The sequence below is a fragment of the Trichomonas vaginalis genome, chromosome I, assembly GCF_026262505.1.
Source record: "Trichomonas vaginalis G3 chromosome I, whole genome shotgun sequence".
NCBI classification, from domain to species: Eukaryota; Parabasalia; order Trichomonadida; family Trichomonadidae; genus Trichomonas; species Trichomonas vaginalis.
In genome coordinates this window covers 7,572,234-7,587,923 of record NC_067203.1, presented here as the reverse complement: position 1 = coordinate 7,587,923, position 15,690 = coordinate 7,572,234, and the positions used below count along the sequence as shown (strand labels likewise).

Below are 15,690 nucleotides of genomic sequence, written 5' to 3'. Positions count from 1 at the left end.
GTAATTTTAATTGCCCAAATGATACGTGAAGATAGGGAATCACATTGAGCAATCCCTTTGATAATTATGATAATAATATATTTACATCACACTAATTTTAGAATGATAGCAATTATCATACATTTTAGTAAAGTTTAAATGAGAAAATTCATAGAAAGAGCTTTCAATTAGTAAGATTTAAAATTTAGAATCAATACTTCTTTAAACTAAGGCAACAAAGCATTCACGTAAGTGATACTTTGTATTTCTCCTATTATTTGTTCAGTTATATTTGTATATTATATGTAATAGGTCTCGGTAAGATCAAATCATCTAAAGCATATAGTTTTTTTGTCACTCGGATTAAATTTTCTAAAATATACTAGAAAACGTAAAAATGAGTGATAGTAAGGAAAGATGATAGTAATTTCGATCTAATTTTCAAATTTTGAGTAGCAATGATTCATATTTTTAGGAAACATCTATTAATCATTAAAGTAGCTGAACAAACAAATGTAATCTTCTTAACAAATATCATTGTTCTAAACCAAATTGAATGAAAATATTCCAAAAAATCTATCCAATAGCTTTGAGAATATAATAAGTACTAATAATAAATAGTAATGTGACTAATCAGACTATATCTCATATCAAAATGGCGAATCTGTGAATGATTTCGATGCGAAAAATGTCAAAACTAATGCGAAATTTTCTGATACTTTTTGTGTTTAGCATCAATTCGGCTAACAATATGGTTTCCATTTTAAAACGTTAAAAACCATTTTTTCAATCTCAAAAAGAATTGAAGATGTAAACTAATTTTTTTTTCTAGAAAAGTAGATGATGTTCAATAAATCTTCCGACATCCAAACTCTTTTAGAAGAGTTATCGGCCAAGGAAGAAGCTAGGTCTATCGAAGTGAAGCAGAAATATGATATTTTATCGCAAAAACTTACAGAACAGAACATGGAAATTCCGAGTTTAAACTCAGAAATCACGATAGGTGATGAGCTCACCTTGAAATGCATGACTGCCAAGAAGAAAACTACAGTTATTCGTACTTCTGGAACAATCGACGATTTTATTGGAAATGTTAAGATTGGCTATGGATCGGAATGCCCTCATAAATCGAGTATTCAAGTCGGATATAGAGATGACTCAGGAAGAATTGTTTATTTGCGTACTACCCAAGACTTAACTTATTTATACAAATGGTATTTCGCACAAGAACCTTCATCAGTTCCTGTTGTAATACTTTCAGAAGAAGAGACCGAACTCTTCAAGAAGTTCAATTTTAGGAGAGAGTCCCTAAATAAGGATGGACAAAGCGCTATCTTCAGATGTGAAGCGGGAGGCCCAGACAAGCCTCTTATATTAATAGCAATTCCTAATCTCAACTATAATGATGGAAAGAAGTTCCTGGATGGAATTTTCCAAAAAGTTTCAACAATTATGTTTGTCGACGAGGCTGAAGATATGATTACAGTTGATTCTCAAGAATCATGGGACTACTTCATGGAGACCGGTATGGCTATGACCAAGACTGGAAATTATCCGCTTCTTATTTTACAAACTGCGTAATCCGTCAATTATTTTTTTTGCAAATACATACCCCAGCGGATGTGCTTGGGGTTAAAAGGCGAATAAACTATATTAATTTTGATCTTATACACAAATTTATGTTATCCCCATTCATTCTTCATTTCACTTCCTTAAACGTTTTCTTTCTTAACATGATAAGAAAATCTTTTTAAAACTTATTGAAAACTTCGACTTTTTTCATTAATCGTTTTTTAGGCGAAAACCTTCTAACAAAACAAGCTTATTTAGCATAAGCATCCTGATACATTTAAGGAATTAGAGTACTTTTGTTTTCATCCGAATCAATATCATAAGGGATTAAATAATAATAATTTCAAAATAGGAGTTCGACCAAGTTTTGTAATTTATTTGAAATAATGACTATAACGGGACTTTATCCTCTAAAGCAAATATATAAACTCGTTTAGAAAAAAAAATGTCTGAGATGACACAGCAAGCGCTGATCACTGCCTTGATCAACAAAGGTAATGATCTAATCACGCTTGCTAAAGGGGCATTTATTTTTCGTGCATCCGTTGCTTACGTTGTCCAACAAGTTCACCAATTTTTAACATCTATCAAAGGAATCTCATCTACAACTTGGTCTGCAACACAAATTCAGGCATTAAGACAAGTACAAGAACTATTCAACCACTTTGCATCGCTTTTATCCCATTTGGCAAATGATAAATGGATTCAACCAGCTCTTAACTGGCCCGCAGACTACGTTCACAAGTATATCGATGGCTTTAGACAAAGTTTACTTACACTAATACCACAATTTGGATTGGCTACATCAATAATTCAATTTGATGAGCAGCAAGAACAAGTTAACAAGCGCGCAGATCTCAAGAATCTCAAACAGTCATTGCAAGAAATCATGGCTAAGATCGATACTTCTGATGCTGTTGGCGTTCAACAACAAATTGAAACAAAATTAGCCGAAGTCAAACGCTTATTACCACAAGAGTCTTCCACACGAAGGCGCAACAATCAGCGACGTCCGTCATGCAACGGCTTTCCTGTTGCGCAAATGCAGAAGCGAGTTGAAGAGTTATTAGGCCAATTCAAAAACATCAACATTCCTCTTGAAGATATCCGCATGGATTCGCAAATAGGTGCTGGCGGATTTGGAACCGTCTTCAAAGCTACGAGATTATCAACAGGCGAAGTAGTTGCAGTAAAAGAATTACGTAGAGACAGATTAACGATGTCATCATGGGCATCATTATACGCAGAGGTCGAAACAATGGCTTCTGTTCGTCACCAATTTGTTTTGGAGCTTGTCGGAGCTCATATTACTCAACCTTATCGAATTATTACGCGATTTTGCCCAGGCAAGTCATTATTCGACAGATTACATCGATTAGGACCAAACGGAGTCCCTCTTACAGCCAACGAACTTACCAAAATCGCTTACCAAGTCGCATTAGGCATGTCTCACCTCCATTCCATGAATATTGTTCACAGGGACCTCAAGACATTGAATATATTATTGGATGAGTACAACGATGGCTTCGTAGCCGATTTCGGACTCTCAGGAATTATGAAAGATAATCAAGAGCTCGTTGGCGGCGTCGGAACCCCTCATTACACTGCACCCGAAGTACTTATGCATTCCAGATATGGTCCAAAGGTCGATACATTCTCCTACGGCGTAGTTCTTTGGGAAATGTTGATGAGAAAAGTGCCATACGCTGAAATGTCGCAAGTACAAATTTACGAGCATGTTGTTACACGTGGCTGGAGACTTCCTATTCCAAACGATACTCCTGACGGTATGAAGAAGCTCATCACTCGTTGTTGGAACAAAAATCCAAACGACAGACCGAATTTCGATGAAATTATCGATCTTTTTGAAAACGGAGAAATATATTTCCCAGGAACAGACATCGCACAAAACGACACCGGGAAATCACCGAAATGCTCAATCTCTTTCTCCGTTATCAAGAAGACACATCATTGTCCACCTTTGGACTTCGATTACGTCGAACAGATTCTTAAAGATCCTTCGAACGCCATGTTCACTTCTGTTTCTTATTTCATTGCTAACAAATACGATGACAAAATAAGGAATTGGCTGAGAACAATGAAGATCGTTCCTAACTTGGTTGGATGCCAATCAAACCTTGATTCAATCCTTTTGTTAGCAAGTGTCGCGTTGGATGAAAGCGAGTTCGAAAAATTCCTTTCAAACGGAGGACTCGAAATGTTCCATGCATGTGTCGAAACACCAAAGGGAACTTCGATGTCCGCTGCTGTTAAATTCGGTTTGAAAGTGCCTGTCAATCAATTGGTTAAACTACAACCATATCTCCCTAAAATCGTTGGTTTCTTGAGTCCAAATGGTGGCTCAACAAACGAACACATTATTCAGTTCCTTACTCGATTTGATTCAGAAGTTTTGAGTGACTTTTGGAGTAAAATCGGGCCAGCATTAATCCAAATCAGTGCTGATGTTGAAGACCAAGAAGCCTTCAATGCAATTGCTGTTTTGTTGAAGCCATGTTGCCAAACAATGAATCCAACACAAATGAGATGTTTCTATCATTTGTTGTGCGAAAAATTCATTGTTCCTCCCGCTTTTGTTCAAACATTAATTCAAGCAAATGATGGGCAATTCAGGTCTGATTTGATATTCTGTATTTTAAAGGCCACGGAATTATCAAACATCTCCAATATTTTGATAAAATTCTTGCAGGATTGTCTTAAAAATGATCCTGATGTTTTCAAGAAACTTATCAAGATTCCTGATTTGTTTTCAACATTGGAAGACTTGATACAAAAAGAACATGACAGAGGAGCTTTATTTGTTTTGTTCTGTATCTGCAATATCGATGAAGTTCGCGAGAAACTCGCTGATTCTTCATTGATAAATACAATTTTGCAGATGAAAGAACATGTTGTACAAAGACTCCAAATATTTACAATATTATGTCTATCAGAGAAATATTGTAAAAAGACAAAACACATGGATGGAATCATCCAGTTATTAGTTACAGCGCTTTCAGATAAAAACCACGTAAATGCCGCTGTAAGATTAATTGGTGCTTTGTCTTCTCATCCAGCAGGAGTTCCTGTTTTAACAGATAATGGTGTTTTGGAATTATTCGCGCAGTTGTTTTTGTCTTCCGCTTCAGGAGACACAACAACAAACCACACAATCATGAGAAATGTGGCTGAAAACGGAGGTGAAATTCCTCAAGTTTCTTTGATTGTGTCTTGTTTGATGCAGGATTTCGTTAATGATGTAGTTCATCGATGCGAAATCATGGAAACTGCTGTTAGTTTGGTCCACACTGTTCCTAATTGCGTTCAAGAACACGATTTACTAAAAATTGTGTTGCCACAAGTCGCAATTTCTGATCAGCCGAGATTAGTTTATTTATCTCTTAAACTTCTCTCTGTAAGTGACACAACAAAACTCAAATCATTTTACCAGCAGATATTAAGAGCAATTTGCATCGTGTTGGAAACTCCGAAGTTGATGTATCCTGAAATAATTGAGGTGGCTTTGCAAACTGTAAGAGCAATTGGCGAACAATTCAACTTGGCTGAGTTTATTGAAAAGGCAAAGCTTGTTGATTTCGTCAACCACGTTGTTTCATTGATGCCTGAGAACGATGTCACAGGAAACAGATTAATTATACTGGCAAGAAACTTGGGTCAACCTGAAAATAGTATATTATCATAAGCTTTTTTTATTATTATATTTTTTTGTAGAAATATTAAAAATCATGTTTATTTAGATGCATAATACAGTTTTTTATAGCGATTTTTTAAAGCGTACAAAAAAAATTCTACGTCAAAAAAAAAGGACGATAGACCTCAATTTTAGGCAGGACTTGCTTTGTTCTTGAATATACCATTGATCAAAGCATAGTATAAGTATTATATTGAGTGTACGGATCCACTTTTTAGTTATATATGTTATCGATAGTCCTTTGGAAAAGTTCATTTCTAAACAGTTATATTATAAATACTTTGAGATATAGTGCATTCATAGATCATAATTGTTTATTACTTATATCGAGATAGATCCAATTTTGAAAGAATGTGGCAAGTGAAAAAATTATAGGTTCGGTTTTTGATAAAAGTAATTCTTAGAAAAGCAATTTTCACATCATCAAATGTTTTTATTTATTAGTATGTAATGCAGCACTACTTTAATTTTGGCGAGTATTCATATTTAAACAGCGAATTCGTAGATTCTGACAATACAAATTATAATTCCACATCAGTTACATTTCGATATCCTTGTACTAATTCACAAAACTGCTCTGGTTTCGAAATCAAACTTAATCCTGGAAAATATTTGTTTGAAGTCTTTGGAGCTCGAGGCTCAGATATGTCGTGTGCGCCCCTTCCATCAGGATATGGTGGTTACGGGCGCGCAGAAGTCATTATTCCAAATAAAATTCCCATTTATCTGTATGTAGGATCAAGCGGAGAATGGAATTCTAATGGTCCTAGTCCTCCTTCATTCAATGGTGGTGGTCCTGGATTCAATGCAGGCTCAGGCGGTGGTGCTACAGACTTCAGAATGTCAAAAAATGACACACATACACGATTTCTGATTGGGGGTGGTGGAGGGGGACGGGGTCATATAGGGGAAAAATGTTCGAAAAAGCTCCATGAAATAATAACTTATCCATATGGATACAATTATGGTGGTGGAGAAAATGGAGCTAACGCTAGTGGTTCGACTGGTGGAACGCAATATGGACCAGGAATGGGATTTCGGTCGGGCTCATTTGGAAGTGGATGTGAACTGCATACACTAGGACGTCACGGAGGTTCCGGAGGGGGATTGTATGGAGGAGGTTGTGGTAGAGATTCAGGAGTTGATGGTGCTGGCGGATCTGTATTTGTTTATTCTGATCATAGAACTCCAGATATTTATGAAATAAAATCCATTAAGATTTCTAACGGAACACTTATTAGTGGCAGAAACTTGGAGAATGGATATGCCATTATCTCTTTATTGTCTTTATTTACAGATATCCCAAACAAAAGATTTTGTTTGTCTCAAATTTCTTGTAAGAACTTCGGCCTTCTCGCGTCTCCATTGCTGACAATAATACACCTTTTACGACGTTGATATTTCTATATTTAATGATAGATATATTGTACAATTATAAATAAAATATACATTTATCATAAAAATCTATTTGAAGGAAATACCTCAATCTATTTGTTTTCTCATGGTTAAAACTAGGGACAGCGTCACGAGGCTTCACAAGCTCCGTCGCCAATCCAGCATTTACAATAATATTCTATAAATTTTCTGAGAAGTTAACTTGAATTAACCAAAATTATCCAATTCATAAGTATTATAATTATGGATCATTAAAATGCAATCAAACATGTATTGTTATGTAGTCGAATTTGTAAGAACAATTAGTTTCAAGAGGAAAATTTTCAATCTTTGAAAATGACGTTTAAAAATTCATGACGTGGGAACCAAACGAAATCTATACAACAGAATCTCATATTGAGCAAGAAGGCGGCGAAAATAGCGATTATGTTATCATGAAAAAGCTTGATCACTTCTTCAGAACATTTCGTACAGAAGATGGAACATCATCAATGAGAGATCAGATCCAGGGATGTCTTCACGCGCCAAATCCTTCAGTTACAGTTAGTTTAGATGCTATTATGGGCTATGATAATCAATTGGGCCATTTAATTTTCAATGAACCAGAAAGATGTTTAGAACTTTTCGAACAAGCTGTTACTAACTACGCAAAAGAAATTACAGAAGATGTTCCACCAATTCAAATTCTCCTTACAACAAATTCTGAGCCAACACCTTTAAGAGAAATAGATTCGAACTTAATTAAGAAACTTATTGTTGTTCCAGGTCTTGTTATATCAACAACACCTGTTTCATCACGTGCTACAGAAATTAAGGCTGTCTGCTCGGGTTGCGGACATATTTTAACAATTTCATGCAAGAACTCCGGCTTCCAACTTCCAAGGAAGTGCCAGAGACCAAGGCCAAAAGAAGGAGGTCCAGCTGTTGCCGGTGGTAGCTGTCCACTTGATCCATACACAATTTTACCAGATAATTCTACTTTCACAGATTATCAGTTTATCAAAATACAGGAAGCACCAGAAGATGTTCCACCAGGTGAAATGCCAAGACACATTTCTGCCAGTGTTGATCGTGCTCTTTCAAATAATCTTATTCCAGGTACAAGAAAGCTCTTTGTTGCCATTCTTCAGATGATGAAAATCAACGATAAAGTACAGAAGCAAGTCCTTCGCATTGTTGGTATTGTTGATCCAATAGTAGAAGAACTTAATACAAAATCAGTTTCAGAATTATCCGCACAATTCCCCAACAGAGAAGCCATCATCAAGGCCTTCGCACCAGAAATTTACGGTATGCAAGATGTTAAGGAAGCTATCTGCTGCCAATTGTTCTCTGGTGTCAGAAAGAATTTACCAGATGGAATGAAGATTCGTGGTGACATTAACGTTCTTCTTCTTGGTGATCCATCAGTTGCCAAGTCACAGTTGCTTAAGTTCGCACACAGTGTTACTCCTATTGGTGTCTATACATCAGGTAAAGGTTCCTCGGCTGCTGGTCTCACAGCAACAGTTGTTCGCGCAAAAGGAAGTGGTGAATTCTTCCTTGAAGGCGGTGCAATGGTTCTTGCAGATGGTGGTCTTGTTTGCATCGATGAATTCGATAAGATGAGAGAAGATGATAGAGTTGCAATCCACGAAGCAATGGAACAACAGACAATTTCTATTGCAAAGGCCGGTATCACAGCAGTTTTGAACACAAGAACAGCTGTTCTCGCTGCTGCTAACCCAGTAAGTGGTCGCTTCGATGATCTCAAGACTGCGAGAGATAATGTTGACTTCCAAACAACAATTTTGTCACGTTTCGACTTGATTTTCGTTTTGAGAGATGTTAAAGATGAAGCACGTGATAGAAACATTGCCGAGCACGTTTTGAAGATCCACACAGGTGCAGGCGCTGAACAGACAAATAATACTCAGACTGGTGATCTCAAGAAGTTCATCCAACATGTTAGAGCTCATTGCAATCCATCACTTGGCGATGCAGCGAACAATTTACTTAAATCTGAGTATGTACAGATGCGTTCTCAGATAGATAACACACAGAGTATTCCAATTACAGTTAGACAACTCGAAGCTCTCATCAGAGTTACAGAGAGTTTAGCTAAAATGGAACAGAAAGATGAATGTAAAGAAGAACATGTTAGAGAAGCAATTAGACTCTTTAAAGTCTCTACATTCAATGCTGCTTCTACTGGAATTCTCGCTCCAGAAGGACCAATGACAGATGAACAGCGCCAGGAAGTCAATAAAGTTCAGGATTACATTAATAGAAGATGCCCTCTTTCAAGTAGAATTAATGAAAGTGCTTTGATCGCGGAATTAAAGAGAAAGTTCACTGATTTTGCAATTGTTAGAGTTATACAGACAATGCTCTATAGAGGTGAGTTCGAATATTGCAATAATAGAAGATCCCTCAAAAGAGCTCGTGCCGATGAAAAAGATACTGACTAAATTTTTTTATTTTAGATTTGAATATACTCAGAATTACAAAGTTTTTTATTATTACTGTTGTTGCTCTTGGAGTCAACTAGGTTATCGATAATATTTATTACAATGATTCCATATCTCTCTTTTCGAAAGAGATCATTCAATAATATTGAAACGAGATTATGAAAGGAATGATAAGCATATGAAGCCATGGATTGTACGAAAGGGAAGATAATGATTTGAAATATGGATTAATGTTCAATGAAAGAAATTCAGTATTCATTTCTATTTGAAATGAAAAGAAAGATAATTTCACATAGCAATTATTGATACAAAGAGAAAAATTATTGCAATTAGCATTGAAATCCTACGAATTTTTGAATGAATTGATCTTTGATGGAAATTTTATCAGAAAATATCTTCAGGAAATGAAATACATGTGATGCTTCGGAATGTTAATCAACCATACATATCTATTTATAATTTCATATGAATTCAAGATATGAAATTTTTTAATTTTGAATTTTTTTGTTAAAATGTCTGATAAATTTAAATCATTACCAGATAAAACTCTTACCGCTTTAGTTCACTTAGTTTGAAATTAATAAAAATAATAAATTTAAATAAAGAGGTTGACTTGAAGATTTTACTTATCAATTGGAATGGTAGCCATTGTAGCAACACCACACTGGTTAGCCTTGTCCTTGATCATACGGATGTAGCCGTTCTCGCCCCAACCGTTGCCCCAAGAGTTGCGAACGATACAGTAGCTTGTGCTGCCTTCTGTGCCGTAGCCAACGCAGCCAACACCATGGTCGAGCATAACTGGGGAGCAGGATGGTTCATCATAAATGCCCTGAGAGTAGAGTTGGAATGAGAAGTGGGAAGCATCGATAGCGATAGCAGCTGGGCCCATTGTTGAAACCTTGCTAGCAAGATCGTGTTCATCTTGTTCATTAACGTTATAATAGGAAACAATCTTAGAAACAGCCTTATTCTTGTCGAACTTGCATGATCCACCAACAGCGGAGTATGGGTAATCCTTCTCTAACATGAACTTTCCATCCTGATGTTTGATAACCCAATCGTAAGCGTTGATCATAAGACCGCCATTGCAGCCGTGGCATGATGTAGTGCAGTCAACAAGGTTTTGTTCGGAAAGCTTTTGAAGGTTGCCGTAGCAAATAGCGTATTGGGATTCCTGAGCCTGGATAGCAGAGAAAGCCCAGCAAGAACCGCACTGGCCCTGATCCTGGATTGGGTTTACAACACCTTTCTCACGCCAGTCAATTTTATCGTTTGGAACAGCGTTGGATTTGACTGCCTGGTAATGCATGGCGTTTGGCTTGAAACCGAGGAGTGCGCGGTACTCAGCTGGTGTAAGGTGAGCAAGCTTGTTAAGGGCTAATGTGAAGCCGAGGTTAGCGCGGTTGTGCTCCTGAACAAGGCGCTTGTTAGCAAGCCAGATGCCAAGGCGTGTCTGGTATTCTTCGCCTGTGAAGATGTTGCCTGTCTCGCGCATCCATCCGAGGAAGGTTTTCTGCTCATGTTGTTGAACAAATATTTGTAGAAATGAAGTCTTTTTCCAAAAATTGACAATTTTCGAATTTGAATTAATCTTTGGAAGAAAAAAGTTAATATTGATATAATACTGCTAAATAATTTGAGTGTCAGATATTGTATATTATCAATCAAACAATTGAATTTTGAAAAGGCAGTTCTGGTTTGAATACTTCACTTAATGTGTGATTGATTGAGCTACCCGATGTGTGTGAAATAATATTTATTTTCAGATTCGTAATTCAGATTCAATTTTTATCCAATTTTTTTATCGACATTAATTTTGGAGGAGAAAAAAAAATAAAGGAATGGGAACGTCGGAGGGGATGGCTCTTGTAGTTTCAAATTGGAGCCAGTCTGAGTTTTCCGTTAGCTAAAGATTCGCTTATTCAATTTTTCGAAATAAATTGTTCATATTACAAGAACCCATAAAAGGTACCTGCTATTGCTAAACGATGATCTATTTATACCCGAATCAAGAGATCCATTATTAATCATATTTGAAAATCATTAAATTAGTTCAGTATGGTCTGTTGCATTTATTATTATTCCTCTGTAATTTTCTGATAAATCCAAAATACCTAAGTTATGAACTTACATTTGGAGATTTTTAATATCAAAAATTTTTTGAGACAATAAACATCTTCTTATAACATATATCTATATGTAAAATAAGAAAATATTTTGATATGCATTTATTCATGCGTTAAAGAAAAAGAATATATCATCTGGGATTATTACTGAATTAATTTAAGTATATCATAAAAATTGATTGTTAGACATGTCAAAATTGATGGATGATATAATATTCGTTGTAATATAACTTATGGAAGCAGGAAATCATATTTCATTTGAGAGTCTAAATCAGAGAATAAAAAAATTAATTTGAAATCAATCCTGATGCAGAGATTGCTTCTTTCTAAGAGAAGGATGGATTCGCATGGTGGCGTGCGAGATTACAGAGAATGGCTGAATTGTATCATACATTGAGAGTTTGATTGATTTTTTTTATTTCTCCAACATTTGTGATGTAAAGTTTGATAATTCCGGAGAAGAACAAATACATTAAAATTATTTTTCTGATAGTATTGTTGCATGGCATATGAAAATCGATGAATCTAAAATTGATTTTTCAAATTTTTGCAAGAATTCAAGAATCTTCATCGCCACATGCTTTTTATATCGAATTCTTCAATGCAGTACAATAAATTCTCTAAGAGTTAGATTCCCTTAGATTCCTAGAGGTGTGCCCGTACGCAAAGTAATGATAGTTTCACAGTAGGTACTGTACCTATATTTGTTACCATCGTTTCAGATCAAACATGCTTATCTTCTTATTCTCCCACTCAATTTGCTATACAAAACCGGCCACTACTGTAATTATTTTATATAGTATTGAGTCCTGCTTTCAATATTTTGCTCAAAAATTATGGTTCTATAAGATCTTACGGTACGAATTTATCGTTTTTTCAATAATTGAAATTTCAAAATCTTATTATCAAGCATAAGGATAACAATTTTCGAAGATTTCTATGGTTTCAAATTGAGAGGAACTTAAATCTTCGTCTCTCAAATTTTGGCCAATTCATTCGAAAAAAAATTATTCTATTCCCGATAGAAAAAAAATTAACTATCATTTAACTTTTCGTATGGAAGGCTCATTCGAGGTTACCTTCTACTTAAAGTGCGATAAAGGTGGTAGCAGCATACCATACATCATTGGAGACCACCCAGCTCTCGGCAACAACGTCATCAGCGACGCAATTACTTTGACTCAGATTAACGGACCTTACAATTACTCCGTTAAGATCACCTTTGACGAGCCAATTACCGAACCAATCAAATACCGTTATTACTTCAAGACACAGTTCGGTGCTTACCTTAAAGAATCAATTCCTCTTCGTGTCTTGCCACTTTTTACCACAGATTCACACGTCTATGACACCTTTAATGTCACAAATCCTCTTAGCGGCGTTCTTATCCGCCTTAGGACCCGTGTATTCACACATTATGGCCAAGAACTTTATGTATCAGGCAATATCCCAGAACTTGGCAACTGGAAGTCAGATGAAGCCGTCCCACTCTTCTTCGAAGGCAATCTTGACTACTGGTCAACGACATTCATGATTCCATTGTCAACAAAGCCAAGAACAATTGAATATAAGTACATAGTCTCAAGAACAGGCGGTGTAGATTACTGGGAACCAGATGAGAACCACAAACTCGAAATCGGAGCCACTCCTTCCCCAACAATTATCGAAATCGCCGACCAGTACCGTTGGAAGGACCCAGTCATGAACGCCTTCACACGTGCAACATTCAAAGAAGTTCTCAACCGCAGAACCAACACAGTTATGCCAGATCCGATCGAACCAGAGCTTGTTCGTCCTACATTTGTAAAGACGCACTTCCAAGTGAACTGTCCATATGTCCACAGTACACAATCCGTTGTTGTCGTTGGCTCAATCCCAGAACTTGGTGAATGGAATCCATTACACGGTCTAAAACTCGAAGATGGCAAGTTCCCAATCTGGGCCAACTCCATTGACTTGAAGGCCACTTCATTCCCATTCGAATACAAGTACGTTCTTTCGAATAACGACGGAACATTTATTTGGGAAGAGCAGAACAACAGACACTGCCACGACCATCATTATCTCAATACGACGGAACAATCCCTATGACATTGTTCGTCAACGAGTGGTTTGCATGTCCAAATAAAGAGTTATTCAAAGGACTCGGCGTTTACGTTCCAATCTTCTCTCTCAGGACACAGGAATCACAAGGTATCGGATCCTACACAGATATCAAGAAACTCGTCGATATTTGCAACACAATGGGCGCATCTTTGATTCAATTACTTCCTATCAACGATACAACGGACAAAGGAGAATGGGCAGACTCATATCCATACAAACAAGTCTCATGTTTTGCATTACATCCTGTTTACATCGACTTACTTGCAATTCTCGACAAATTACCAAGCGACATCTACAATGACTTGATGTACAGGAAAGGGGAACTCGAGAGATTACCATCTGTTGACTATCCAGCAGTTTATTCCTTCAAGATGAACATTCTTAGTAGAATCTTCAAATTAGTTAAAGAAGATTTCAAAGAATCCAAAGAATTCGAAGCATTTTTGAAGAAGAATGGAACATGGTTAAAACCATATGCTTTGTTCTGTTATCTCAGAGATCAATACCATACAATGGAGTTCAGGAAATGGCCAAAATATTCCAAAGTAACTCCAGAAGAAATCGAAGATCTCTGTGATGAAAAAATCAATGATTTATTGTTCATTTATTGGATGCAATACATTGCTGACAAACAATTCAAGGAATCATATGATTACGCAACAGAACACAAAGTTGCATTGAAAGGAGATCTTCCTATTGGTGTCAACATTAATTCCGTTGAATGCTGGGCATTTCCATCATTATTCAGATTGACAATGTGTGCAGGAGCTCCTCCAGATGATTTCTCAAGCGATGGACAGAACTGGGGCTTCCCAACATACAACTGGGAAGAGATGGAGAAGGATGGATTCGCATGGTGGCGTGCGAGATTACAGAGAATGGCTGAATTGTATCATACATTGAGAGTTGATCATATCTTAGGTTTCTTCAGAATCTGGGAAATTCCAAGAGAAACATGTGTCAGAGGTTTATTGGGACATTTCTTCCCAAGTAATCCATTGACAAGACAGGAATTGATACAGATGGGATTATGGGATATCGAAAGATATACTAAACCTTACATAAGAGGAAAACATTTGCTTGAGAAGTTCCCTAACAATTATTTCGAAATCGCTCAGAAATATTTAGTCGCAAGAAATATTTCTAAAGATAATGATACTTATGATTTCAAGCCTGAATATAACAATGAAAAGAAGATTTACAATGCTGTAATGAATGAGCCATTAAATGATTGGCAAAAGAAGGAATTACTCCAGAAGTTGTTTGAATTACTTGGAAATGTTTTGTTGATTGAAGATCCAGAGAGACCAGATACTTATCACGTGAGAACAGAAGTAAAGAAGGAATCTGTTGAAACAACACCAGATGGACCAATCATTCATTGGAGTACATCATGGTTGGAATTACCTGGTGACCAGAGACAGAGATTCGAAGAACTTTATATCGATTACACATACAGAAGACAAACAAATCTCTGGGTTGCTAAAGCTGATGCAAAACTTGGTGTTCTTAAAGATTCTACAAATATGTTGATTTGCGGTGAAGATTTAGGTCAAATCACTGCAGGAATCATAAGATCTATTGAAGAACACGCTTTACTTTCTCTTAGAGTACAGAGAATGTCTAAAGATCCTGCTTATGATTTCGATGATTACAACAGATTCGCTTATCTTTCTGTCGCTTGCCCATCAACACACGACACTTCTTCGTTGAGAGGATGGTGGGAAGAGAACTCATCTGTCAGACAGAAGTTCTGGTACAATGTATTGATGAGACACGAACCATGCCCAGAGAGATTAAGTACTTACTTCCAGGAAATGATTCTCAGACAGAATCTTTGGTCAAATTCAATGTGGGCAATTTTCTTGCTCCAGGATTTGACAGGAATAAACGAAAGTTTGAGAAGACAGTCTCCTGAAGAAGAAAGAATCAACATCCCTGCTGATCCAAACCACAAGTGGAGATACAGATATCCTTACTCACTCGAAGAACTCAACGACCACAAGGAGTTCATGGCACAAATGAGAGGCTTAGTTGAGGCTTCTCACAGAATTTAAGTTTTCTTATTTTTTATATTTTTAATGATGTCTTATGATAAATAAAATTTCGACTTTTTTTTATTTAATTATGACCGATTTCCAGAATTAAGTTGCATACTATATATTCAAAATATATTAGTCACTTTTTCAGAGGAGGGACGATGATTAAAAAGTGAATATATATTTTAATAGTTGCTTGATACTTTTTTCTGTAATAAACAGAAATTCATCAAAAGTGACAGCTCTCAATTTTTTGACATTTGTAAATTCTAAATTGAATGAGAAAAATGAAATAATACTAAGCATAA

At 36.3% G+C, this 15,690-nt stretch overlaps 7 protein-coding genes across 7 annotated transcripts, besides 1 other annotated feature; 6 read left to right on the top strand and 1 right to left on the bottom strand.

Moving 5' to 3' along the window:
* Positions 1–809: 809 nt before the first annotated feature.
* Positions 810–1,687, top strand: TVAGG3_0947010 (uncharacterized protein; the record flags this gene model as incomplete). Its single annotated transcript, XM_001304354.1, has 1 exon — positions 823–1,560. One exon carries the CDS (start codon positions 823–825, stop codon positions 1,558–1,560), a length of 738 nt encoding a protein of 245 aa, XP_001304355.1.
* A 103-nt stretch (positions 1,688–1,790) lies between these two features.
* TVAGG3_0947000 (protein kinase protein) lies at positions 1,791–5,296 on the top strand (the record flags this gene model as incomplete). Its single annotated transcript, XM_001304353.1, has 1 exon — positions 1,997–5,254. The coding sequence occupies one exon, from the start codon at positions 1,997–1,999 to the stop codon at positions 5,252–5,254; it is 3,258 nt and encodes a 1,085-aa protein (XP_001304354.1).
* Positions 5,297–5,352: 56 nt separating this feature from the next.
* On the top strand, positions 5,353–6,820 carry TVAGG3_0946990 (glycine-rich protein family; the record flags this gene model as incomplete). Its single annotated transcript, XM_001304352.1, has 1 exon — positions 5,714–6,661. The coding sequence occupies one exon, from the start codon at positions 5,714–5,716 to the stop codon at positions 6,659–6,661; it is 948 nt and encodes a 315-aa protein (XP_001304353.1).
* Positions 6,821–6,979: 159 nt separating this feature from the next.
* Positions 6,980–9,449, top strand: TVAGG3_0946980 (DNA replication licensing factor MCM family member family; the record flags this gene model as incomplete). Its single annotated transcript, XM_001304351.1, has 1 exon — positions 7,012–9,108. One exon carries the CDS (start codon positions 7,012–7,014, stop codon positions 9,106–9,108), a length of 2,097 nt encoding a protein of 698 aa, XP_001304352.1.
* A 115-nt stretch (positions 9,450–9,564) lies between these two features.
* Positions 9,565–10,646, bottom strand: TVAGG3_0946970 (cysteine-type peptidase protein; the record flags this gene model as incomplete). The annotated part of the gene is made up of 1 exon (XM_001304350.2): positions 9,731–10,606. The coding sequence occupies one exon, from the start codon at positions 10,604–10,606 to the stop codon at positions 9,731–9,733; it is 876 nt and encodes a 291-aa protein (XP_001304351.1).
* A 1,647-nt stretch (positions 10,647–12,293) lies between these two features.
* TVAGG3_0946960 (heteropolysaccharide binding) lies at positions 12,294–13,328 on the top strand (the record flags this gene model as incomplete). Its single annotated transcript, XM_051253127.1, has 1 exon — positions 12,294–13,328. One exon carries the CDS (start codon positions 12,294–12,296, stop codon positions 13,326–13,328), a length of 1,035 nt encoding a protein of 344 aa, XP_051078701.1.
* A 626-nt stretch (positions 13,329–13,954) lies between these two features.
* Positions 13,955–15,400, top strand: TVAGG3_0946950 (heteropolysaccharide binding; the record flags this gene model as incomplete). Its single annotated transcript, XM_001304349.2, has 1 exon — positions 13,955–15,400. One exon carries the CDS (start codon positions 13,955–13,957, stop codon positions 15,398–15,400), a length of 1,446 nt encoding a protein of 481 aa, XP_001304350.2.
* A 194-nt stretch (positions 15,401–15,594) lies between these two features.
* Positions 15,595–15,631: a mobile genetic element.
* The last annotated feature ends 59 nt before the right edge of the window (positions 15,632–15,690 follow it).